The 26,065-nt window shown below is 34.2% G+C and overlaps 1 protein-coding gene across 1 annotated transcript in view; it reads left to right on the top strand.

The window, feature by feature from the left end:
- nrxn1a (neurexin 1a) overlaps positions 1-26,065 on the top strand; it is a 208,953-nt gene that overhangs the window by 89,289 nt on the left and 93,599 nt on the right. The window contains 2 exon segments of the mRNA XM_051123964.1: positions 3,771-4,215; positions 12,042-12,425. Coding sequence (XP_050979921.1) covers positions 3,771-4,215; positions 12,042-12,425 — 829 coding nt within the window.

Raw genomic sequence — 26,065 nt, 5'->3', positions numbered from 1 at the left:
GTCAATATAATTAATGATTTAAAAAGTTGAATTGTTCAACGCACAAATGTTTGTGTTTTGTCCTGCTTTTGAGTAATTTTGCAATTGCGCATCATGATTTAATATATGTAATATGTAATCTAATGGATTTATGTGGCAAAATACGATATTAAGTAACTGAAGAACACGGTGCAAATGGCTTTGTGACCCGACATAGAAGCAAAATTGTTTATAGCACAAAAAAAATCTCATAAAGTGGCATTGTTTTGCATAATTTTGTTCAGGGTTTCTATAGAATTCCTGCAGAATTATTAACATGACACTTTAGATTGGAAAATATTTCATTTTCATATTTATGATTTCCTGTGATTTCATCCAACCTTCATGTAAAGGTAATCTTTTTTTTTTTTTAAAAAAAACTAATTTTAATATAATTTTAATTCAATATTAGGGTACATTATACAATTGTGGCGCCTAAATTTTTGTTTAGCATTCAAAATTATTGATTTTAGTTTTAGTTTAGTCTTTTACTTTTACTTTTATATAGATATAATAGAGTTATAATGTAGTGATTTATAGTTATTGAATTAAGATAATTATCTTCTTATCAGTGTCAGCCATAATTTTAGTAGCAATTCATCCCTACTTTTTGTAAAAGCAATAGTATCATTATTATTTGCATTTTTAACATTTTAATATATGTGACCCTGGACCACAAAACCAGTCATAAGGGTCATTTTTTTAATTTAAATTTATACATCATCTGGAGGTTGAATAAATAATCTTTCTTTTGTTAGGATAGGAAAAAAATCTAAAAATCAAAAGTCCAAAAAAAATCAAAATATTGAGAAAATGGCTTTTGAAGTTGTCCAAATTAAGTTCTTAGCAATTCGTATTACTAATTAAAATTACGTTTTAATACATCTACGGTAGGAAATTTACAAAATATCTTTATGGAACACAATCTTTACTTAATATCCTAATTATTTTTGGTATAAAAGAAAGATCGCAAATGTTGACCCATACAGTGTATTTTGGCTATTGCCACAAATCTACTTGTGCTCCTTAAGACTGGTTTTGTGGTCCAGGGCTGCATATTTTATTTGCATTAAGCATTGATTTTCATGACTGTTTACAACTTTATTAGACCTGAAGCCATTTTTTGAGAACCAGTTTAAATGTAAATCCTGCTTTTAGACAGAGGCATCTAATGCATCAAATAGACAGTAATACTAGCGCTTTTCCTAATGCAAATGTAACACTTTTACTGCTCACAAATTCTTACAAGAGGCACAAACATGACAAAATGTGTCATTTTGTCAAATTTTGGACACGTTGGAACAGTGCAGACTCACCATTTGTTTCCCTTCCCAGCCTCCAGCCTTCATTTCAAAACCAATCCACAAGCAATCAATCAGTGTCAAAACATGAAAGTGCAGACTCGTGTAAGCTGTGGTCTGCTGCTGCGTGTAGGCGTTTGGTGTCTCTTGTCTGTGCTCGGGTGCTATCGTTTCCACAGATTAGCAGCAGGCCTGAGGTCAATGACCTGTGTTAACAAACACTCCAGTGCTTTGAACTCACAAACAAGAATTCATACTAAGAGGATTCTGAATGGATCCTCTCCTTGGTTCATTCACGAGCTTTACTGGCATTAAAAGGACGGCCGTGCGGAGGCGGTACAAGGGACCTTTTAACATTTTATTTTGTCATTATTTTGCTTCGCAAAGGTCATGTTTAATATTTTCAAGCATTATGAGTGTGTGTGAGGTACATCGAGGACCTCTAGGTGTGTGTTTGTTACCGTACGCGAGTAGTTATTTATGCCGAGGTTGATTTATTCAGCCGTTTAGAGCAGGGTGCACAAGAAGCCCATTCATCATTAGTGCATTTGTTTTAATGCACCCCTCCTCTCAGGGGCATTTGGTCAGTGCTTTCCAGGCTCCTGATCGTTCAGATCAGGTGGCACAGACAGATGCGTCGTCCTCCACCTGCTGTCCCTGCCCCTAACCTCTCATCTGTAATGCGCTCTTCTCCGGCGGCCATGTTGTGCAGTGTTTTATCACAGATCGCTTGTGTTTTTCCCCCGTGTGAGTTTATGAAGCGGGAAAAAGGAGGGGGTTCATTCCTGTGGCCCGTTAATGGCTGGAAAGGCTCTTGTGCTTGCCTGTGATTGGCATTTCTGAAGCATCATCAATAAGCTTTTATTGCATCCGCATACCATTATCTTCTTCCTGGCAAGGGCTCAAATGAAATCGAAACTGAATTAAAAGAGGGTTATCGTGAACACTTCACAGTCTGGTGCTCGGGTTTATATCACAGGGTTTTGGCCTTGTGGAGGAGCGAGGGAAAGAACTGTGCCCCACATTCTGAGAGGGCAGAAAATGCTCTGCTATTTGATTCCATTCGGATTGAATAGCAAAACGACACCGGGAAGCTCGAATGATTACATACCCGCTATAGTACGAGGTAAATATAGTCTAAGGATATGTACTTTTCATCTCGAGACAGCAAAAGTGTGAATGTCAAAGATCCTTTGACAGAGGCTTCACGAAAATTACCTATTCGAGGTTTAGTCTCTATAAAAGTGTATTCAAAATGAGCGTAACAACTGAAGTGACAATTTATTTATTTAAAATCTGTAATGATATATATGAGTTTTAATCACCACACGGATGCCAGTGGAGATGGATGGTTGTTTGTTTCTGTCGAAAATGCGAATGGAAAAGGCAAAGACATGAAGTTTGGTGCATTCATAATTAATCATTATCAGTAACCTCTCAAACTAAGCTTTTAGTGTCAATTTAGAGTCATTGAACCTACTTGTGGTTAATGCAGCAGTCAAAGAGAGGATTTTACATTTAGTCGAAATATTGATTATTGAATTTTCAAAGGATTTAATGACAGTGAACAAGTGGAGGATGGAGTTCATCAATACATAGAGGAGTACATGCTAGACAGAATGGGTATTTTTTTATTTTATTTTATTTTATTTTATTTTAAATGTATGGAGAACCAAACCTGGAGAAATTAAAAATAGATAGATAGATAGATAGATAGATAGATAGATAGATAGATAGATAGATAGATAGATAGATAGATAGATAGATAGATAGATAGATAGATAGATAGATGCATAAAACAAAAAATAAAAAAAATAATAATAAATAAATTATATAAGTAAATAAAAGTTAAAAAGATAAAAAGAATAAAATAAATATAATAGACAGATAGATGGACAGATAAATAGATCGATAGATCGATAGATAGATAGATAGATAGATAGATAGATAGATAGATAGATGGATAGACAGATGGGTAGACGGATAGATAAATACAGAAATAATAATAATAATAATAAATACAGAAAATAATAAAGGAAGAAAAAAATTAAAGTAAAATTCAGGATTAAATTTTATTTCAAATTAATTTGATTGATCGAATCATTTGTTTGTTTATTTAATTTCCTTTTATAACATTTATTTATTTATTTATTTTAATTTCTGCTAGTTTGGTCCTTTGTACAAATGCATATATTGCATGTAAATAATAAATAATTAAAACAATACTAACAAATTATATTTACTCTAGTCAGCTTCAGTCATCACTATAGGGTTATTAGGTTATTGCACACTTCATTGTTTCAGGTACTTTTGGTTCAAATTGCAATAATAGTGGAGTGTACACCTGTCCAACACTCCTAGGTCTAGTTAGAATACACAGTACCCTAAACATTGTATAAAATGTGTGATTTATTTTTTTTTTTTTTCTGTTTCTCTTTTCTTTCCACAAAGGTTGTGTACAAGAACAATGACGTACGGCTCGAGCTGTCTCGACTGGCCAAGCTGGGCGACCCCAAAATGAAGGTGAGCGGTGTGGTGGCCTTCAAATGTGAGAACGTTGCCACCCTTGATCCCGTCACCTTCGAGACACCAGAGTCATTCATTACCCTTGACAAGTGGTCCGCCAAAAAAGCCGGTTCCATCTCCTTCGACTTCCGCACCACTGAGCCCAACGGCCTTCTCCTCTTCAGCCACGGAAAGCCCAAACCACAGCAGCAGAAAGACCCCAAGAGCCCCAAAACGTTGAAGGTGGATTTCTTCGCCATTGAGATGCTGGACGGCCACCTGTACCTTCTGCTCGACATGGGCTCGGGCACCACCAAAACCCGCGCCGTCAACAAAAAAGTCAACGACGGGGAATGGTACCACGTGGACTTCCAGCGAGATGGGAGATCAGGTAGAATCTGGCTCTGTGATTTAATCGTACAGCTGTTCTTTTGTTCTGCTAATGTGTTTTTGATGTATTCAATGTATGGTTAGATGTTGGCTGGTAGTCAAGGTCTACGAAAATATTGACACAGCCGAGACAGCAGTGTTCTCTCACGCTCGCGTGAACACAGTCGTAACCGTGCCTTCCGGAGCACGCTGTCAGGCAGGCATTTGAATATGAACAGGACCCGCAGTCCTTCCTGTCTTCCTCCCCCTTTCTTGCTCTGTCTTCTCCGACGGAGTTGCCATGGAAACCAGATTTGGTTTCCCAAAGGAGAGAGCGAGTTAGTGCACAGCTCTGCCAAGTAAAGACATTCATCCCTAACTCTCCCGCTATTCCCCTTTTCCTCGCACGTCAATGCCGCTTGCCTGGAGTCAAAGCAACGGCCTTTGGTACCCGCTCGTTTTCTCGTTTCTGTGAAAAAGTGGGAAAAGCTCTATTGATCCGTGGTTTATTGCGAATCTCTCATCTTCTCTTTCCGGATATAGAAACGCCAGTCACCTGCATTAGTTCTGACATACACAGTGAGGTTAAATTGCCGAAGTTATGAGAAAATTAAATAGCTTTCGGAGCAATTACGAAATCAGATTTCTAAAGCAAGAGCGGTATTTTTGTTTCGTGCCAATACAGTATTCAATTGGGATTGGATATGGTTTCGTTAGGCGCGCAGGCCTTAAATTGTATTTTTTATCAAATCATCGGTTTTTATCCACAGGGCTCGGTTTGATCTTATTCTCCAGGCTTTATCGCTGCACAGTCCACTGACTGTCATTGTGAGTTCAGGCACATTTTGAAAGAGAGAATAAACCTTTTCTCTTAGCCGCATTTCATGGGAATCTGAAACACCATTGACAGATGGGACCTTGCATTTCAGGCCCGCAGAATGAGCTGTGTCACTCTCCCGCCTGCGTGAATTGGCTGCCTACGCGAGCCGTTTGATCATATATGGGCAGCCGTCCTGGTGCAGGGTGCGCGCGTGTGTGGGCATGCTGGTGTTTTTGCGTGCGTGTATGCAAACATGTACGGTTATGCGTCTGCATATGCATCTATTAATGAGAATATACATATGCACACGTATAGATGTGCGTCAAGGGTGTTCTTGTGCCTCTGTGAAAAAAAAGAGGATGAGAGAATACAGAAATTTTCTGAAATATGTGAATGAGTAGTGTATAAACTACTTAAGTCACACATTCCGACAGTCAGCCAGGCCTCAAATTGGCCTGAATGAATGGGTCAAACTGGTGGAAATGGACAGGCTAAGTAGAAAGTAAACACACCCACTCAGACATCACCACTTTCGGTCACTTCTCAATTGAAATGAACTGGAAGTGATCTACGAGTGAGGTTTTAGCTCAGTTAAATGAAAGCTGCACTTCCGTGCCTGCAACCGACATGGGACCTGCGGTGCTTACAGAGGATTTGTTGACTAATGGTCCAGACTACCATATTGAAGGTGACTATCAATAATAGTAGCCAAACATCAGTTACCAGTAACAAGCCATATGGGTCATGCTTTTAATACTACACTACTATAGTTATTACTTTTGAAGCAATGTTTTAACTTGATGAGGTTTTAAAAAATTATGTTTAGTCAAGTCATTATCTCTATTTGTATATCTATATCTATCTATATTCATATAGAATCAGATGTGGGCAGGGCTGAAACTAGAAGTGTATCATAACCAATTTAAGAGCCCATTTTCAACAATTTCAACAAAAAAGTTCATAGTTTATAACAAAGATTGTTTTTGAAAGCTTTATTCAGGCTTCATCTGTTACATTTCATAGCTGAACTTAAATACACAGAATTACCAGTGTATTTGTGACCCTGGACCACAAAATAACCATAAGGGTCCATTTTTAATGATTTATACAGCACGAAAGCTGAATAAATAAGCTTTCCATTGATGTATAGTTTGTTAGGACAATAGAACAATATTTGGCTGAGATACAACTATTTGAAAATCTTGAATCTGAGGGTGCAAACAAATCTAAATATTGAGAAAATCGCTTAATGAAGTTCTTAGCAATGCATATAACTAATCAAAAATTTTATATGTGACCCCGGACCACAAAACCAGTCATAAGTGTAAATTTCTTGAAATTGAGATCTTGAAAGCTGAATAAATGAGCATTCCGTTGATGTATGGTTTGTTAGGAAAGGATAATATTTGGAGATACAACTCTTTGAAAATTTGGAATCTGAGGGTGCAAAAAAATCAAAATACTGAGAAAATTGCCTTTAAAGTTGTCCAAATGAAGTTAATAGCAATGCATATTACTAATAAAAAAATATATTTGATATATTTACGGTGGGAAATTTACAAAAATATCTTCATGGAACATGATCTTTACATTATATCCTAATGATTTTTGGCATAAAAGGAAAATCAGTAAATTTGACCCATCTGATGCATTTTTGGCTATTGCTACAATTATACCCGTGCAACATAAGACGGGTTTTGTGGTCCAGGGTCACATATGTTTACGGTAGGAAATGTACAAAATATCTTCATGGAACATGATCTTAATATCCTAATAATTTTTGGCATAAAAGAAAAATCTGTAATTTTGACCCATGCAATGTATTTTTGGCTATTGCTACAAATATGCCTGTGCTACTTATGACTGGTTTTGTGGAAATTGATGGAAATCTAAAAATGAATAAGTGACAGTATACAACAATAATCAGAGAATACGTATTGTCTCAAAACGTTTAAAAAAGCCTTCATTGCGACAGTTTATATACAGTAGGAAACTTATCACGGTAATTTACTGTGAAAACAACAAAATCTACAGTTGTACATGGGGAACTGTTGAGATTACAGTGATTTGCTGTGAAAACAACAAAAATTATTTAGTGTATTTATTTCCGTTAGAATTTGATATTCATTTTTTTTGTTATTTTCAAGCCTTAAAAAACAATAAAACATAATTTTTTGAGTCAACTTAAAAAATTATTTGTTACCCTGCTGCCTTAACATTTTAAGTTCAGTCAGCTCAAATAAGTTTACTCAACTTGAAATGTTAAGTTGTACTAAGTGACAAGTTAGATATTTGAGTTGACTAAACTAAAATTTTGGTTTGTTAAAATTAAAAGCTGGATTTGTTACTCAGCTGCCTTAATTTTAAGTTGTCAACTCAAATATCTAAATTGTCAATTTCAAGTTGACTAAACGTTTTTGAGTTGACTGAACTTAAAATTTTAAGGCAAAAAGGTAACAAATTATTTTTAGTTGTTTTTTACAATGTTTGTGAATAAGATATTTGGCTTTGAGCACATAGCTAATAAATAGTGTGTTAATACAATGTATGCAAAAATATTACAGAATTGATCGTTTGATAATAATGCAAGATAAATCGCATTCCATACACATTTCAAGCAGAAACTGTGCAAACATCAAATGAACTGGAACATGAATTTGCATTGGAATGAAAAAACCAAATGGGACTTTGCCTCCTTTTTCTGAAATCCACTCTACTTCACTGGTGTGTGCATATTTGTGCGTGTGTACATAAAGTAAAACCGACCCAGCATTAGGCTGTGCTATGTAATCACTGAGCAGAATGAATGGAAGTCGAGATGATGGAGAATGCTCATTACTGATGACCCGGGGGAGATGTTTGGCTGCTGTTTAGGGGTACAGTCGCCAAGTGCGCAACACAGGACAAGATAATGTGTGTGTGTGGGGGGAGGGTTGGGTGTGAGTGCGAGAGGAGGAGAAAGTGCTGCTATGCCTCATCAAATCCACACAGACTTATTACAGGCTTAGAGGAAAATGAAATTCTTATTTACTAACACTGTTAGCATGTTACAAGTGGCATCTCTGCAGTGATGTATCAAGCGGAATCGAAAGGGAAGCACTATTTCACCATATTCGCCGAAACGCTTGGCAGGGAACAAGTTACACGGAGCATAATTATAATTTACTGTGCCACCATGTCTGGCCGTTTAGTGTTTCTCCCATTTCTTTGGGTGTGCCTATGAATAATGAGTCAGATACAGCAGGCCGTAATCAGTCTATGGAATCACATTTAATCTCAAAGTGAATTTTTCTCCCTCTCGAGGTATGTGACGCAGATCTGAGCTCAGGCCCAGAGCTCTACATCACAGACTGGAAAGCATAGCAGAACGATACTGCAGCCATTCATTCAAATCCCACAATAGCCATTAATGATGAAAATAAATCACAGATCTGAGAACAAATACATCCTTTACTGGAGCTTGGCACGCATATAAATGCACATACTCACTAACCGTCCTGCTGTTTTTTCCTGTGGTCTTTTCACAGAAGAATTAAAATGAAAATCCATAACTTTTTTTTGGCCAATGTTTGTTTAGTTTGCAGAGGCATTTAAAGTCCAAGTTAACATTTGCAGACTGACTAAAAGCCACAGGTCACCAAAAAATGAAAAGTTTTTCATAATTAACTTGCCGTTTTAAACCCGACAAGTAACAGGATTGTAATACCAGTAAAATCTGACCTTGTGGGGACATGTTTTGGTCCCCATGAGTCACATTACATTTCTTACCTAGACAAACTTAAAGGGATAGTTCAGCCAAAACTGTGATTTACTCACCCTCAAGCCATCCTATGTGTATATGACTTTCTTCTTTCAGACGAATATAAGTAGGGTTGTATTAAAAATGTCCAAGCTTTTGAACTTTATAAACCGTAATCTCTAGCTCGCGCTAACTGTTGTACGCACAGTTATGGGAAAGTGGCATTCCAGCGAATGATGTAGGCCGTAGGCATAGCGTAAGCTCCGATAAGAATATGCTAGTCTCGCAATAACCAAGTTTTGTTTACAGAAAAGGAAAGCCAGTCTCCTCTTGTCTTATATCGAAATCCTCCGAAATATTTCTTTATGAATCCTCATTTTGTACTTCTAATTCATGATTGTGTTTTGCTTTCTCCACTGAGCTTCTGCATTCGTCACTTCTCACCGGAGCATACACCTACTGTACACCTACTGCTCACCCCCTTGTCATCCAAGCTGTTCATGTCTTTCTTTCTTTAATTGATAAGAAATTATGTTTTTTGAAGAAAATTTTAGGATTTCTCTCCATATAGTGGACTTCTATGGTGCCCGCAAGTTTAAGCTTCCAAAATGCAGTTTAAATGCAGGTTCAGATGGCTCAAAACGATCCCAGACAATCCCAGAAACTTCTTATCTAGTGAAACAATCGGTCATTTTCGAAACAAATTGACAATTTATATACTTTTTAACCTCAAATGCTCCTCTTGTCTAGCTCTGCTTGAACTCTGTGTATTCCGGTTCAAGACGGTTAGGGTAGGCCGAAAAACTTCCATTTCATTTTCTCCTCCAACTTCAAAATCATCCTACATTGCTGCGGAAGTACCGACCCAGTGTTTACAAAGTGAACATGCAAAGATGATCAAACACGCTTTAGAAAAAAAGGTAAAACATCGATGTAGGATGATTTTGAAGTTGGAGAAGAAAATAAGATGACCTACCCTAACTATCTTGAACCGGAATGCAGAGAGTTCCACTAGATAAGACTCTTCTTCCTTGCCTGTGACTGTTTAGAGCCCTTTGAAGCTGCATTGAAACTGCATTTTGGAAGTTCAGACTCATGGGCACCATTGAAGTCTATTATATGGAGAGAAATTTTTCCTCAAAAAACATGTCTTTACGACTGAAAGTCCTAAAAGACCCCAACACGTCTACAATTATAAAGATGTCTTGTTATCCAAACGCTGGTAAAAACAAACTTGTAAATTAATGTGGAGTTATATATTTTTCTTAACTAAGTCTTTTTCCCTAACTTGTTCCTCCATGGGATGTGCGTTTGCTTTAGTGCTTCATTAAATGAGCTGTCCCTTTAACATGTTGCATGCTTCACAGAACCACCTCCAGCTGACCCCTCGGTTACATTCACACTAATTTGCCTTTATAACAGAAGCTGCATTTTTGTCACTAAAGAAACAAGGTTTTGGCAGCGAAAAGGCGGCATCTTTAATTCTAAGCCGCCTTTTATTGAGTTTGGACTGAGTGTTGGACACTAATAAACAGGATTCAGCAGTGGCCAGCGCTTTGCGTTAATCCCTGCCTGTTCTCTCCTATCTTGCCAGTAATGGCTTTTCTTTTGTAACTGCCTTCAAGGCGTGAATAATGGCAGTGCACAGTGGTGGAAAATGAGAAGGAAAATTCTGAATTTCCGGCTGCGTATAAATGCCTGTTTGTTGGAGTCACCAGGAAAACAATGAGGGTGATTATGGAACTCGTGAAAGTGTTTTAACATTATTAGACTGAATGAAAGACTCGCCTCACCTGAGAGCACTGTGTTTTTGCTCTTTATATTAACCACTGTTGTAAAAGCGGTGGTTTAGACGTAAACCATAAAAGAAGAGGCCGCACTGAAACATGCTTTCAGAGGGTACACAAATAATTTGTGAGAACTGAATCAGTCACAACCAATAAATTAGATATGAATAGAGCTTAGCGTTTATTCTGTTATATGCCCTTTTGATAGCGATGACTATCCAGTGAATCTGGTGCATATTGTCTACTGTTGCTATGGAGACTGCTTTTTCAATCTTTGTCTTTGTGTAAGGGTTTGCACTGTGAGTTCAAGACAGCCCAAAACAGATGATAATATGAAAGCATTTGCACATATATGAATGTTAGTCCCTATCTCATGAGTTTGTGACTCTGAGATTCCCATTTCCAACAATATGAAACATTTAAGTGATTACTATATACATACAGTAATAGTATACACCCAATATAATACTGTATAGAAGACTTTATTATACAGATTCCCTCAACAAGCTTGTAATGGAATAAAACGTATTGTATGTGACCCTGGACCACGAAAACAGATATATTTGTAGCAATAGCCAACAATACATTGTATGGGTCAAAATTATAGCTTTTTTATGTTAAAAATCATTAGGATATTAAGTAAAGATCATGCTCCATGAAGATATTTTGTGAATTTCCTACTGTAATTATGTTAAAACTTAGTTTTTTAGCAATATGCATTGCTAAGAACTTCATTAAAGGCGATTTTCTCAATATTTCTTTTTTTTTTTTTTTTTCTTCTTTTTTTTTTTTGCACCCTCTGATTCCAGATTTTCAAATAGTTGTATCTCGGACAAATATAAATATTGTCAGTATTTATTATATAAGTTAAATTACATAATATTCAAGTGGAAGTAATAAACAATTGTTTTGAAAGTTATTTGAAAAAGTCTGTCTGTTCCAACAATATGAATACATTAAATAAGTGCATACTAGAAATAATGCTAAAAACGTCTCAAAGTGGCCAGGTTTCTGTTTTTTTTTTCTAGCTTCAGTCTTGTTCATAACTCATATTTTTGCTATTGACATCTACATCAAGCTGATTTGATCATCCGCAGAGCGATTTTATACTCGACACATACCTACAAATGCAAAACTGTCAAATCAATGCTATAGGCGCTGTTCTGACAAATGGTGACAAAGTGTTGCTCTGAAATCATCTTTCACACTTCCAGGCTTAAACATGAATATACAGTAGCTACATCATTTCCAATTTACTTTGAGAGGACTGAAACTGAGAGATTTTCGTCTGCATTGTGTGCTTTGAAAGCAAAGGGGGTTTTATTTGCGGAGAAAAGAATGAAGGATAATTTGGATACCCTTAAAGAGTCTCATTTGCATAGTCTGTAATTTGCATATATAATTTCTCATTAAAACTGACTCAAACTTTTTAGAAGTTGCTGAAATGGCATCTAAACATCAAGTTAACAAAATTAAATTTGCTCCTCGTGGTTTTGTGACAGGCACCATTTCCGTCAACTCGATCCGTACTCCCTACAACGCTCCCGGTGAGAGTGAGATCCTGGACTTGGATGACATACTCTACCTGGGCGGCCTGCCAGAGGACCGCGCCGGTCTGATCTTCCCTACGGAGGTCTGGACTGCGCTCCTAAACTACGGCTATGTGGGCTGCGTGCGAGATCTGTTCATGGACGGCCAGAGCAAAGACATCCGGCGGATAGCTGAGGCCCAGCGAGCGGTCGGGGTGAAGCCGTCCTGCTCTAAGGAACCTCCCAAACAATGTCTCAGCAACCCCTGCCTGAACAGCGGCACCTGCAGAGAGGGCTGGAACCGATATGTCTGTGACTGCTCAGGGACGGGCTATCTGGGACGGTCCTGTGAGAGAGGTGAGTACATGTATTTTGCATGTAGATTCTAGATTTTGGTCTTCCATTGTCATTTGATAATCATTTCCATGATGACCATGACCGTCAACGGTTTTTAATGTAAACTTTCCTTCTATGTTTGCTGTGTTGTGCTGGGTAGTTCCACCCATAGTTAAAATCTCATTGGTATAAAATCCAGCTTCACATACTAGTGCCCACCAAAAGTATTTGAACACTTTAAATGTATACATTTAATTGTATTAGATAAAAGAAAATTTTAAAAGATTAAAGGCGTGATCTGAAAACATACAGTATGATGAAGGAACTTTTGTACTACTACTTAAAGGGATAGTTCACCCAGAAATAAACATTTTCTCTTTAATTACTCACCTTCATGTCTTTCCAAATCTGTAAGATCTTTGATCAACTTCAGAACACGAATTAAGATACTTTTGATGAAATCCGAGAGCTTTCTGACCCTGCATAGACAGCAATGCAACTAACACGTTCAACGCCCAGAAAGGTAGTAAGGACATTGTTAAAATAGTCCATGTGACATCAGTGGTTCAGCCGTGATTTTATGAAACTAACAGAATGCTCGAAGAATGACACAGAAGTGATGAAATTGTTGAATAAATTTGTTAATTTTGTTTTCTTTGCACATAAAATTATTCTCATAGCTTCATAACATTACAGTTGAACTACTGATGTGACATGGACTATTTCAACAATGTTCTTACTACCTTTCTGGGCCTTTAGTTGCGTTGTTGTCTTTTCAGGGTCAGAAAGCTCTCGGATTTCATCAAATATAGCTTAATTTGTGTTCTGAAGATGAACAAAGGTTTTATGGGTTTGGAACAGCATCAGGGTGAGTAATTAATCACAGAATTTTCATTTTTGGGTGAACTATCCCTTTAATTTTTCCTGACGTTTTAAACACTTGCAATAGATTGATTTTGTTTTTAGTTAATTGCTTTTTTTTTTTTTAAACTTAAACTTACTTTTTTTAAGGCAATACACTATAGGCAAAACCATTGTTTTCATGCATCTGTGAATTTTGATATTTTGAGGTATTTTGCTTTTGTAACTTGTCTTCTTTCAGTCTAGCTGAAAGAAAAGGAAAGTAAAACCTGTAAAATACACATTTAAGTGTTCACTTTATAACATTTGTAGATCTGTAGATCTCAATTAGAGTACATATCTGCTTTCTCAAAATCTATATTAATTTATAATATATGATTAAAATATATGATAATTCCTATCTATTATATTCTGAAGGTTTTTACAGAGGGGTTTGTTCTGTCATGTGATACATATTTAACACTCCCTAAAAAAAAACATGGTGAGAAATTTTTTTTATCCCTTGCTGTTGACAGTATTTGATTTATGAAGTGATAAAAAGAGAGGGGAAAAATCAGCGTATCTTTACTCAACATTCAGAATTCCATTCTGGAAATATATGCAAATTAGTGCATATTTAATTAGACAATGTCTCATTTGCATAGTTAAATATAAGCATCAAAAAACTTGTCATACAAAACAAATGTCTTAATGTACTGTGATTAATGAACTAGGGAAATATGGTGATATCTCTTAGTTTAAATGTTTATCCTATTAGCCTTAAATGCGTTGTTTGAGAGGTGCAACATGCCGCTTGGTTTGATTTAAACATTTTGAAGTGTGGCTTAAAGTGACAAATGACAATTCTGTCATTAATTACTCACCCTCACGTCTTTCCAAACCTGTAAGTCTGTTCATCTTAACAACACAAATTGAGTTATTTTTGATGAAATCCGCAAGCTTTCTGACCCAGCATAGACAACAATGCAACGACCACGTTCAAGGCCTAGAAAGGTAGCAATAGCCCATGTAACATTATTTGCTTTCTTTGTGCACAAAATGTATTCTCGTAGCTTCATAACATTGTTGAGCCACAGATGTCACATGGACTATTTTAACAAAGTCCTTACTACCTTTCTGGGCCTTGAACTTTTCAGTTGCGTTGCTGCCTATGCAGGGTCAAAAAGCTCTCGGATTTCATCAAAAACATCTTAATTTGTGTTGTGAAGATGAACAAAGGTCAAACAGGTTTAGAACGACATGATGGTGAGTAATCAATGACAAAATGTAATTTTTGGCTGAGCTATCCCTTTAAACAACCAAATACTTTTTTGGAATAAACATCACGCATGTTCTAATTAGTTGTGATTTTGTTGCTTAGTGCAGTCTTTGTCTTTAGCTGAGGACTGAAATAATAAGACGAGGTGCTAAAATAATCACTGCTTCTATGAAAATCTGTACACTCATTCTTTCTCTCATGACGTGTAAAGACGTGGCACTCATTCAGAGATATTTTGTCCATTATGTTGCGTAGGGGAGAGCGACATTCACCGCTTTGTCGCCTCGGCCCGAGCATAGAAAAATATCTCCCTTTGTCAGCTCATCCTTGACAGTGAGGAAGAAAGTGCAGCCGAGCTGACGTTACTGTTACCGTGGTAATTGTGTTTCTCTTCAGTCCATGTCATCTTCAGAGAGAGCCACTCAAGCATGGATTATGTTTTTGCCTTTTGTCTCCCTCCCTAGCAGAATTTTAATTCTGTTGTTTTTCCAGATGAACAAAGCGGCCGGCGTTCACCCCCTCCCTGCTGAAAAGGGAGTCAGCTAGAGCTGAGTCCACATTCAGCATAGGCGCCTCCGTATATTTGTGCCGGCTGGCCTCCATGAAGTGCTTTAAGCTATAGTGGCTAATTCTTTAATGGAAGTGCATCTCTCTTAAGCTTGTTGCTGTTGTCTGGACACCGATATCGCCCTGCAGCAAAAGCTGCTACTGTGGGAAAATACAATCAATTATATGCGCATTGTTGAAGCTCTGTGCAGGAATTATGGAAATGATTCGGTCAATTAACCCATCAAAGATGGCCTGTTTTGTCATCGCCCGAGCAAAGTTCACCACAAACAACCATCAGAAAGAGAATGGTGCAGTCTGGTGCAGTTTTATAGGGTGTTGCCGGCCTCCTCCAGATGCACATTTATAAGATTCCAGTCACAGAAAACAGCTTTTTGTGCAACGCTAGAATGGAGAATTGAAATGAGAGAGACGCGCGGAGAAAGAGACAGATAGATAAAAAGAGACAGGCAACAGTGTTTATCTTGTCAGCGGCATTACTAATGGAAATGTTGGTTAAAGTTTTTTTTAATATATATTTGTCAATGATAATGAAGATGAGATGACAAAGATGCTTAATGGCAATAATTAAACTATTTTAATTAAAACGTGCTTAAAATATGATGAGGGAAAGATAACTAAGATATTAAAGAGGGAAATTATTTTTAAAGAAGATGAATGCAGAAAGAACTGGTTGAAATGATCTAATTAGAGTATGTTGAAAGAGCTGAAGCTGAAAGAGCTGAACAGTGACGTGTATGTATATATTTGCACAGATAATGAAGCAAATTGACAGAAAACCTGAGTGCTTGTCAGAATTTTTGCAAGTCATTGTTGCCATAACACTTTACACTTAAAAAATATTCTGAAAAAGTAAAATTAATAAGTCTTTAATGCATAAAGAGCACAGTAACACTAAAGTAATGAATACCTTAGTGTACTCTTTTTTTTTTGATAAATCTTTTCTTTTATTTTCTTTTATTTGATACGTGATAAAATGTACAAAATGTGCTAATGTTTGACCTAAAACTAATTACATTTTTTTTATTTAAATAATTATATTACATAATTTGATTATATTATAATACTGTATATTTCAGTATAAAATCTAACTAAAAACAAATTAAATGGTATTTTTTATACGATGAGATATTTATTTACTGTATATTAGATATTTATGTACTAAATATTTTAATCAGAATAAACTGGACAAAATTAATTAAAATAAAATGATGAAAAATTGGGGAATTTTTTAGTTGATTTTTTTTTTTTTTCTTAAAATGTGGTATACTAAAACTCTTACTTTATTTAAATTTGATTTGATTATAAAATTATTTAGTTTCAAATTATTATGGATAATTCAGTCAGAGCAAAATGCACAAAATTAATGAAAATGACATGACAAAACTGGCTAAATTGTAAAAGATTTTTTATTTAATGTGTGGTCTACTAAAACTAATTAAATAATTTTTTTTATTATTAGATATTTATTTACTGTAAAGTGATGTACTGGAGATTTGATATTTATGAACTGAGTATTTCAGTTGGAGTAAATTGGATAAATTTAATAAATATAAAACAAATTTTTTTTTAGGATTTTTGTTTGTTTGTTTAAAATGTGGTTTACTAAAATTATTGTTATATTATATTATAAAATGATTTAACTCTAAAAAATTAAGTCATAATTCTGTTATGTACTGTAATAAAAAAAATAGGAATATGTCATGACAAAAATGGAACAAAATGTAACAGATTTTTGTTTGTTTGTTTGTTTATTTAAATGTTTATTTACTAAATTAGACAAAATTAATGAATAAGAAATTAAGAAAAAATGGGGGATTTTTGTTTGCTTGTGTGTTTTATTAAAATTATTGTTTTATTTAAATTTTATATTATTATAAAATTATGTAATTTCAAATGATTAAGTGATAATTCTGTTATGTACTATATATTTCAGTCAGAGAAAAATAGACACAATTAATGAATATGAAATAAAAAAAGGGATTATTTAAAGTAATTTTTTAAGGATTTTTGTTTGTTTAAAGTGTGGTGTACTAAAATTATTGTTTTTTTTATTATTAAATTATTTAATTTTAAATAATTATATGATAATTCTTTTATGTACTGTATATATTTTAGTCAGAATAAAGTCATGAATATGACATGACAAAACTGTATAAATTATGTAAGATCTTTATGATTAATGTGTGGTCTCCTAAAACAAATTAAATGTATACTGTATATTTCAATCAGAGTAAATTGGACAAAATTAAGGAACATGAAATTAAAAAAAAAAAAAAAATTGTTTAAAATGTGACATACTAAAATTATTGTTTTATTTACGTTTTATTTTATTCTAAAATTATTTAATTTAAAATTATTAAGTGATAATTCTGTTATGTGCTATATATTCCAATCAGAGTAAAATGTGCAAAATTAATGAATATGACATGACAAAACTGTAAAAGACCCTTTGTTTAATGTGTGGTCTACTAAAACAAACTAAATGTTTCTATAAATATATATATATATATATATATATATATATATATCTATATGATTAGATATGTATTTACTGTAAAGTAATTTACTGTAGATGATTAGATATTTATGTACTGGATATTTAAATCAGAGTAAATTGGACAAAATAAATGAATATGAAATGAAAAAATTTAGGGGGCATTTTTGTTTGTTTAAAATGTGACATACTAAAATTATTGTTTTATTTACATTTTATTTTATTCTAAAATTATTTAATTTAAAATCAATAAGGGATAATTCTATTATGTGCTATATATTCCAGTCAGAGTAAAATGTGCAAAATTAATGAATATGACATAACAAAACTGGCACAATTTACAGGACAGAAGACAGAAAAATATAACCAAAAACTGAAAATGAACACCACCGACAGATGTAGACAGGGTGAGTTAGGGTGAGCAAAAGTAGAAAAAAAAAAAAAAAAATCATGCCGAAAAAGTTCTCGGAGCATGTCATTACGTTCACAGTTGGCCCTTTCCAGCTGTGTGAGGTGGAATAAACTCAGTGCATAAATCCATAACCATCCAGCTGCTCTCAGTGCTTGACTTACTTGAACAAAGCATCAAAGGAAAACAAACGCCCCAGAATAACATCTGCCCTAATTTCCTGTCATTTCTCCAAAGGGTCCTAATGGGCTCTTACAGTGACTAAACTTAGCACGTAACCTCTGCTCATCCCTCAGTACCTGATAGTTCTGCAAACAGAGTTTTACCCTACAGCGTTCATTTTGTTTAGAGAGGCGATAGGATGTGCTACAAGCGGGTTCAAACAGCCGAGCCGTAAGAGACTTCACTTTTATTTCCCACAGCCACACCTGCTTGATTGCACGGTTGGCAGGTCGTTCATGTTGATTCCCAAGTCAGTATTTGTTTCATTGCCCCGGCCGGGGCGCGCTTTTAGACTTCATGAGGTGTCGTGTTGCGTGCAGAAAAATTGTAACATGCATTTACGGTGAAGGTTCCATCGGCATGCGGGAACTCACCACGAGCGAACCTGAATAATGTATGATGCCTCTGAGCCAACTCATCCTGTTTATCATGATTGTTGAACATACATTTCCCTAATCCCTGTGGCAACCGTAGCTCCCGTGCGCTGCAGCATTCGAGCAGGGAGGGCCTGCGGCTCCACCGTGCGATTGCTGACTCTCCGGATGTCACCTAGCGAGCTAAATTCAAAGAACCTCACATTTCGGGGAGAGCGTATTCGGATGTAGGCAGATTTGCATGTTTGTGAGTGCGAGATGGAGGCGTGGCCTTGTAGTGATTAACAAATACACTCTGAAATGTTGAGCACTCATTCAGATTATGCAAGTTTGAGTCTGGCTTGTGTCATTTCCTCTGAAACTGTTCTTCCTTGCCTGCAGCATTTCCAGTTCTTTCTCTATTATCCCTGTCAATTAAGTAGGGATAAATTAATAAAAGCTTATTTTGAGAGCTGTCAGTTTACAAAGATTGTAGAGCATGCTATATATGTGAAAAAGATGAAAATCAAGGTAAATAACACTTGCAAAGGAACATTTTTATTGTGTTAAAAGTTTATTGATAATTAAATTATGTAAGATAATATTATTTAATTGTTACACATTCAGGTACATGAAATGGTAGATGTGAAATTAGCCTCAGCAAGACATTTTATTCTAAAAATGTTGAATTATTTATCATTTTTATTAGTTATTATCATTAACTAAAACTAAAACCACAAAAATGACATTATTTGAAATAAAACAATAAATTGAAATAAAATGATAAAATAAAATCAAGTAAAATAAAAACATTTCTTATTTTCGTTTAGTTTAAGTACTAAAAGAACTAAACTTGTAAACTTAGAAAAATATATATAAACATATTTTAAAATAAAAAAGACAAATACACAAAAAATACTAAAACTTGGACTAAAATTATTTCAACTTGTTTGCAAATTAACATTTCTCATTTTTATTTTAAATAACTAAACTACAGCTGCATAAACTACAAGTAAACGTAATTAAAAAAAAAAAAATACGCTACCAGTCAAAAGTTTTTGATGTTTTTTTTTTTTTTTTTAAAGAAGTCTCTTCTGCTCACTAAGCCTACATTTATTTGCAGAAATGGTAAAAACTGTAAAATTTAGAAATATGTTTACTATTTAAAATAACTATTTTCTATTTTGATATATTTTAAAATGTGTTATTCCTGCAATTTCAAAGCTGATTTTTTTAGCATCATTACTCCAGTCACATGATCCTTCAGAAATCATTCTGATATTCTGATTTGCTGCTCAAAAAACATTTATTATTATTATTATTATTATTATTATTATGTTGAAAACAGCATATAACAGAGTATAATTTTTTTCAGGTTTCTTTGATGAATAGAAAGTTCAGAGGAACAGCATTCATCTGAAATAGAAATCTTTTGTAACATTATAAATGTCTTTAACATCACTTTTGATCAATTTAAAGTGTCCTTGCTAAATAAAAGTATTAATTTCGATATTTAAAAAATCATAATAAATTATACCGCCTCCAAGCTTTTGAATGGCATAGTGCATAATGTCGCAAAAGCTTTTTATTTAAGATAAATACTGATCTTTGAATCTTTCTATTCTTCAAGAATCCTGAAAAAAAATGTACTCAATTGTTGAACTCAAAATAAATAAATAAATGTTTCTTGAACAGCAAACCAGCATATTAGAATGATTTCTGAAGGATCATGTGACAATGAAGACTGGAGTAATGATGCTGAAAATTTAGGTTTGATCACAGGAATAAATTGCATTTTGAAACATATTGAAATAGAAAACAGCTATTTTAAATAGCAAAAATATTTCAGAATTTTACTGTTTTTGCTGTGCTTTGGATCAAATAAATGCAGGCTTGGTGAGCAGAAGAGACATTAAAAAACTTTTGACTGGTAGTGTGCATATATACAAAAAAAAAAAAAAAACACAACAAAATTCCTACAACTAAAATCAAAATAAATAATAAAACATTCGAAATATGAATTAAATGTTAATTAAAAATGCTACAAATTACAGTAGTAGCTTATGTTAATAACACTAAAACAAAACTGTGATGAATTATAGTTAGGATGATTAATTGATTGGCATATCACATCATTTATTCTATTCAATTTGAATAAATTACCAGTATTTATTAAAGTATGTATTGTCTGAGATAAAGTAGTGCTTCATGTGAGTTTATGTGGGAGCTCAATGGAAAGGGACATACTGTACAGAGACGGATGAGGTATATATTCCTGCGTAACTGTGAGTGTCTCCATTTGCATGTGTTCGGCTGATCCTGCAAATCAGAGGAGCTGGACGGCACAGAGCACTAAATGAAAGTAGCAACAGATGGAGGGGCAGATGGAGAGAGTGACCAGCCATGTACACTCCTTTCTACCTGCGGTCCTCCAGTTCCGTCTCTCTCATTACAGACCAGGAGAGCGGCAGTTTGAGGAGCTTTCGTGACTGCTCAGTGCTTGTTGTGACAAGATTGGCTTCTAATTGAGAGATCTGTGTCATTCAAAAAGATTAAACGAAATCGTCATGGGCGTTTCTACAGCTGTGGGCACTATAATACTAAGATTTCGACTTTTTTTCCTTTTTTGTTACATTTCAGAAAATTGGCAGATATTTCATAATATTTCTGTCCTAAACTGTTGGGAATTGTTTAGTAGATATATCACTAGTCAAAGACAGTTATTTTAGGTCCACAGGACCCAGGAGTGCCTATATAGTTGAAGAAATATCCTTTTCTATCATCTAAATTTGTGGACAGCTGAGCTCCGTCGATCATTCCCGCGATTCTGTCATTTCCCGTCCTCCCTCTGTTCCATCTCCATGCTGTTTTCCTAGCATGTTTCTTCATTTGAAACCTCTGCAGACCTCTGCGAGGCACAGGGAGCGTCGCTTCCATCTTGTCCAGATTGGATGTGATGTGTGGGCTGTCGAGCGGTGCAGATGCCATACTGCTGCGCTCTCCCGCTGTGTGACTGCATAGCGCTGTTTGAGGAGGCAATGAGGGTCTTTCTGAACCACTGGCCATACCTCTCTTTTCATTATCCTCTCCCCTGGCGTGAGACTACTGCACTGGAGACGAGAGGGGGGCTCGTTTGTCAAGCTGTCATTGTTTTGAGGTTGCCTCTTCTCTGGAGCAGGTCTCGGTGGGGAGGGCTAAAGATTGGGGTTTAGGGTTAAAGGCTACAGTGGGAGCTCCAGCTCCGAGTAGGTGGCCATCTGCTTTGTGGTGCATCCTAATGGTTGTTAAAGTCCACGTGATGTGGTGTTTGAGAACCCTCCGTTTTTAGATTTAACTTCTGTAATGTACCGTAGGATGGGACTTGATTTTATCATTTGAGAATTGATTGAGTTAAATACCTGAAAAGAGCCAAAGACAAATGAAAGCTGAAAATTTGATTGTGGAACTTGGAGGTCATATAATTCTGTAGCTTTTTACCATTTACATTTATTATAAAAATGTTCACTAACATTACATTTCTGTGCTAATGATTTTAGCAAGTCTTCAGTTATTGGTAATTAAAACAGTACCTTAACATCTATTTGGCAAGTAGCTTTTTTGATACATTTATTTATTTTTTTAATGTTTCAAATAGCGTACAGTGAATGTTGCCCTGTAAGACCAGGAATTTATCGTTCAACAGTTTGGGGTCTGCAAGATTTTTTTAATGTTTCTAAAAAGAAGTCACTTAGGCTTGCTAAACCTGCATTTATTTGATCAAATTGGTACAAGTAAAACTAGTAATATTGTCACAATATTTTGATTTTAATATATTTTGAAATGCAATTTATTCCTGTGATAGCAAAGCTGAATTTTCAGCAGCCGACTCCAGTCTTAACCTAGACTCAAGACTCCAGTCTTCAGTGTCACATGATCCTTCAGAAAATATTGTAAAATTCTAATGATATTATCAATGCTTAGTATTTTCGTGGAAATCATGATACTGTACTTTTTTCAGAATACTTTGATGCAAAGAACAGCATTTATTTGAAAAAAAAAAAAAAACATAAAAAAAGGAAAAAAAATCCTATAACTGAAATAAAAACAGAAAATATAAAATCTAATTTAAAATATTAAATAATAATTAAAATAAAAGTTAAAAAAAAAAACTATACTAGTATATTAATGATACTAAAATAACACTGGTATGTGATTAATTATAATTAGGCCAATTTATACATTGGCACAACATGTAATTTATTAGATTACATTTTAATAGATTACCAGGCCAGTTTATTTAAAAAAAACAACAACAACACCTTTATTATCATAAAATAAAAATAAATAAAAATAAAAATTGAACTAAAATCTAAAAAAGCTAAACTTACAATCAACTAAATAAAAAATGAAACAAATAAAATAAAAATAAAAATCAATAAACAGAGAAATTAAGTGCAATAATTCTGACTAAAACATTAATTTTGCTAAAATATTTGTTGTTTGACTTAAATTTAAAGAGTTAAAATTTTACATGCTACAAAAGTAATGGTATATGTGCATAGTAACAACTATTCTTATGAATTACTGTAACTAACTAGCACTTCCTACCAACGTAAATGTAAGAAGTCTTCATTTACAAGAAATAGAAGTAATCAGAGAAGTGAATTTTTTGTTTATGCAGTACATTTGACTTTGTAGCGGTTATCTCATCTGTTTTTCATTGTTTTCATTTTAATGTAGTGATTCAATTTCTTCTCTGCTTCAAAACTGTATTATGTGTGTATATATATATATATATATATATATATATATATATAATCTATAATTTATAGCATAACCTACATAGATACATCTTGCAGTTTGTGCATTGTTTGGTGGAAAGTACTATGCAGGGTGCAGATTGGCATGTTTTTCAGTAAAATACTGAAAATGTTTTATCTGATTAATCAAAGGAATCATCGACAGATTATTCGATTATCATAATTTTTTGACGCCAAACTTTTTGAACAGTAGTGCATGTTAGATAAAAATGGCAGAGAAGCTATGAAACATAAAGCTAACATAATGCACAGGCCTCAAAAATTGACTACAGTTGCAGTGACAAGCTGCTGTAAGGTGGAGCTTGTTGGGTAAATCAGTGTTTTGCAAGAGTTGAGACAACATGACTACAGTACCTTTTTCAATGGCTACATTGTCTCATGCACTCTCCCTTCCTCAGGGGGTGAATGTACATCACTCTGCTGATTAGTATGCATGCTGCCGTAGTTGTGTTCCTGTCTTCGTCTTGTTTTCAGCTGTCTCGCTCTCTCTGTTGTGCTCTCGGGCTCGGCAATGGTGTAACAGAAACAGAGGATGCTGAGACGAGACAGGCACCAAAATTACAGGAAGAGCGTGTGTCTGTGTGTGTGAAGAAGAGGGCAGCCTAATTGGTGATAGCCTGCAGCCTCGTCATCTCCAGAGCTCCCTCACAAGCGAGTGATGTCTCTGTACTGGTTCCATGCCAGATGTTGTCCTCTGGCTGAGAGGCCGGTCTTTGCACAGAGGCAGATGTGTCCAGCCTCCATTATCGTGCTAAATTATCTAGGCATATACACAGTACCAAGCATCTCATCGGACCTATTTGGATTTTTTTTCTGCTTTCTTTCTCTATATTTTCTAACAAAAATCTCATACTCAGCACTTCTGTGGTTCTGTATCACTTTTCCACCAAAATTGTGCTAGCGACATGCAAACTTCCCTCAGATTTGGTCCTTTTTTCTGCCCTGAGAGCAGAACAAAGATATACCTACAGTACAACTGCGATTTTACACAATACTGTTGACAAGTACCATTTTACACAATGTTTGTAAATAATAGCCTATAATTGTATCGTTACTGTGGTTCTCATGCGATGTTACACAGTTCAAGGAAACATTACCTTGAGTAAAATAACATAGCTTCTGATTTAGAGAGCTGTTTGCTCAAGATTTTATTTATTTATTTATTTTAGAAAAGAGAGAGCAACTAAAAGTCTTAGCAAAAGTAACATGACAGTTGATATACAGCTTACTTGGTAGTAATCTGATTCCATTTTTCTTTAAATATATTAAAATAGAAAACTGTAGTTTTAAATTAATTGTAATAGTTTACATGATAACTGATTTTGATTAAAATATTCAAATAAATGCATATTCAAATAAGTAAACAAACTCAAGTATTATTTAGCTAATAAAATTCATACTCAGATTCACCAAATAAATGCAAATTTGTGCTAATTTAAGGAATTTTGATCAAATAAATGCAGCTTTGGTGAGCATAAGAAAAAAAAATGCACAACACACTTCCCATTATTATATTATATTATATTATATTATATTATATTATTACAAATAATTTCAGGGTCTTTATTCCGCCACAAGCTGATGCAAGCGTCAGATTTTGTTTAGCTAATAAAATTTATACCCATCAATTTCAAATATATTTGTATTTTTATGGAATTTTGCTCAAAGAAGTCCAGCTTTGGTGAGCATAAAAAAGGGGGAAATATTATATTATATTATATTATATTATATTATATTGTATTATATTATATTATATTATATTATATTATATTATATTATATTATATTATATTGTATTATATTATATTATATTATATTATATTATATTATATTATATTATATTATATTATATTATATTATATTATATTATATTATATTATATCATGATACTATATTATATTATTATATTATATTTAGTGCTGTCAAATGATTAATCGTGATTAATCACATCCAAAATAAAAATGTGTTTACATAACACATTTGTGTATACTGTGTATATTATATATATATATATACAGTACAGTACATACACACATACAGTACATATTTTGAAATTATTTACATGAATTTCCATCTATATATTTATATTGATATAATTTATATATACACAGTATACACACATATTATGTAAACAAAAAATTTGATTTTCCGATGCGATTAATCGTTTTGACAGCACTAATTATATTATATTATATTATATTATATTATATTAATAGTCATTGCATTCTTTTTTTTATTCACTATCTCACACTTTTGCAAATATTTTTGATAAAGTCAGACCACATTAACTTTTAGAGATTTTTATTAAAAATAGATTTAAGTTATTATACTTCCATTATTTTTGGTTGGTCTAATATTGTTATGGTTTTAATCATGTATAAACAGCATATTTTCTTAGTGATAGATGCTATTTACACTAAGTGCAAATAGTGAACAATTTTATTTACACTGTAAAAATAGCAGTATTTTCTGCAATTTAAACTACTTATTGCAAATAGTGTCAAGTATCTGCACCTTAGTATTGTAGTACATTTTAAAACAGTATGCATTGATAACGTATTGAGTGTAAATAATCATTTTTATTAAAATTATTAAATGGATACCACCGTATTGGGACAGTAAAGCCCTCCCTACACCTACCCCTAACCCTATCCAGTACTTCATATTGACTTTTCAATTATTTACATCAGTTTTAT

This window comes from Labeo rohita, chromosome 12 (genome assembly GCF_022985175.1).
Source record: "Labeo rohita strain BAU-BD-2019 chromosome 12, IGBB_LRoh.1.0, whole genome shotgun sequence".
Classification (NCBI taxonomy): Eukaryota; Metazoa; Chordata; class Actinopteri; order Cypriniformes; family Cyprinidae; genus Labeo; species Labeo rohita.
This window is presented reverse-complemented; position numbering and strand designations above follow the sequence as displayed.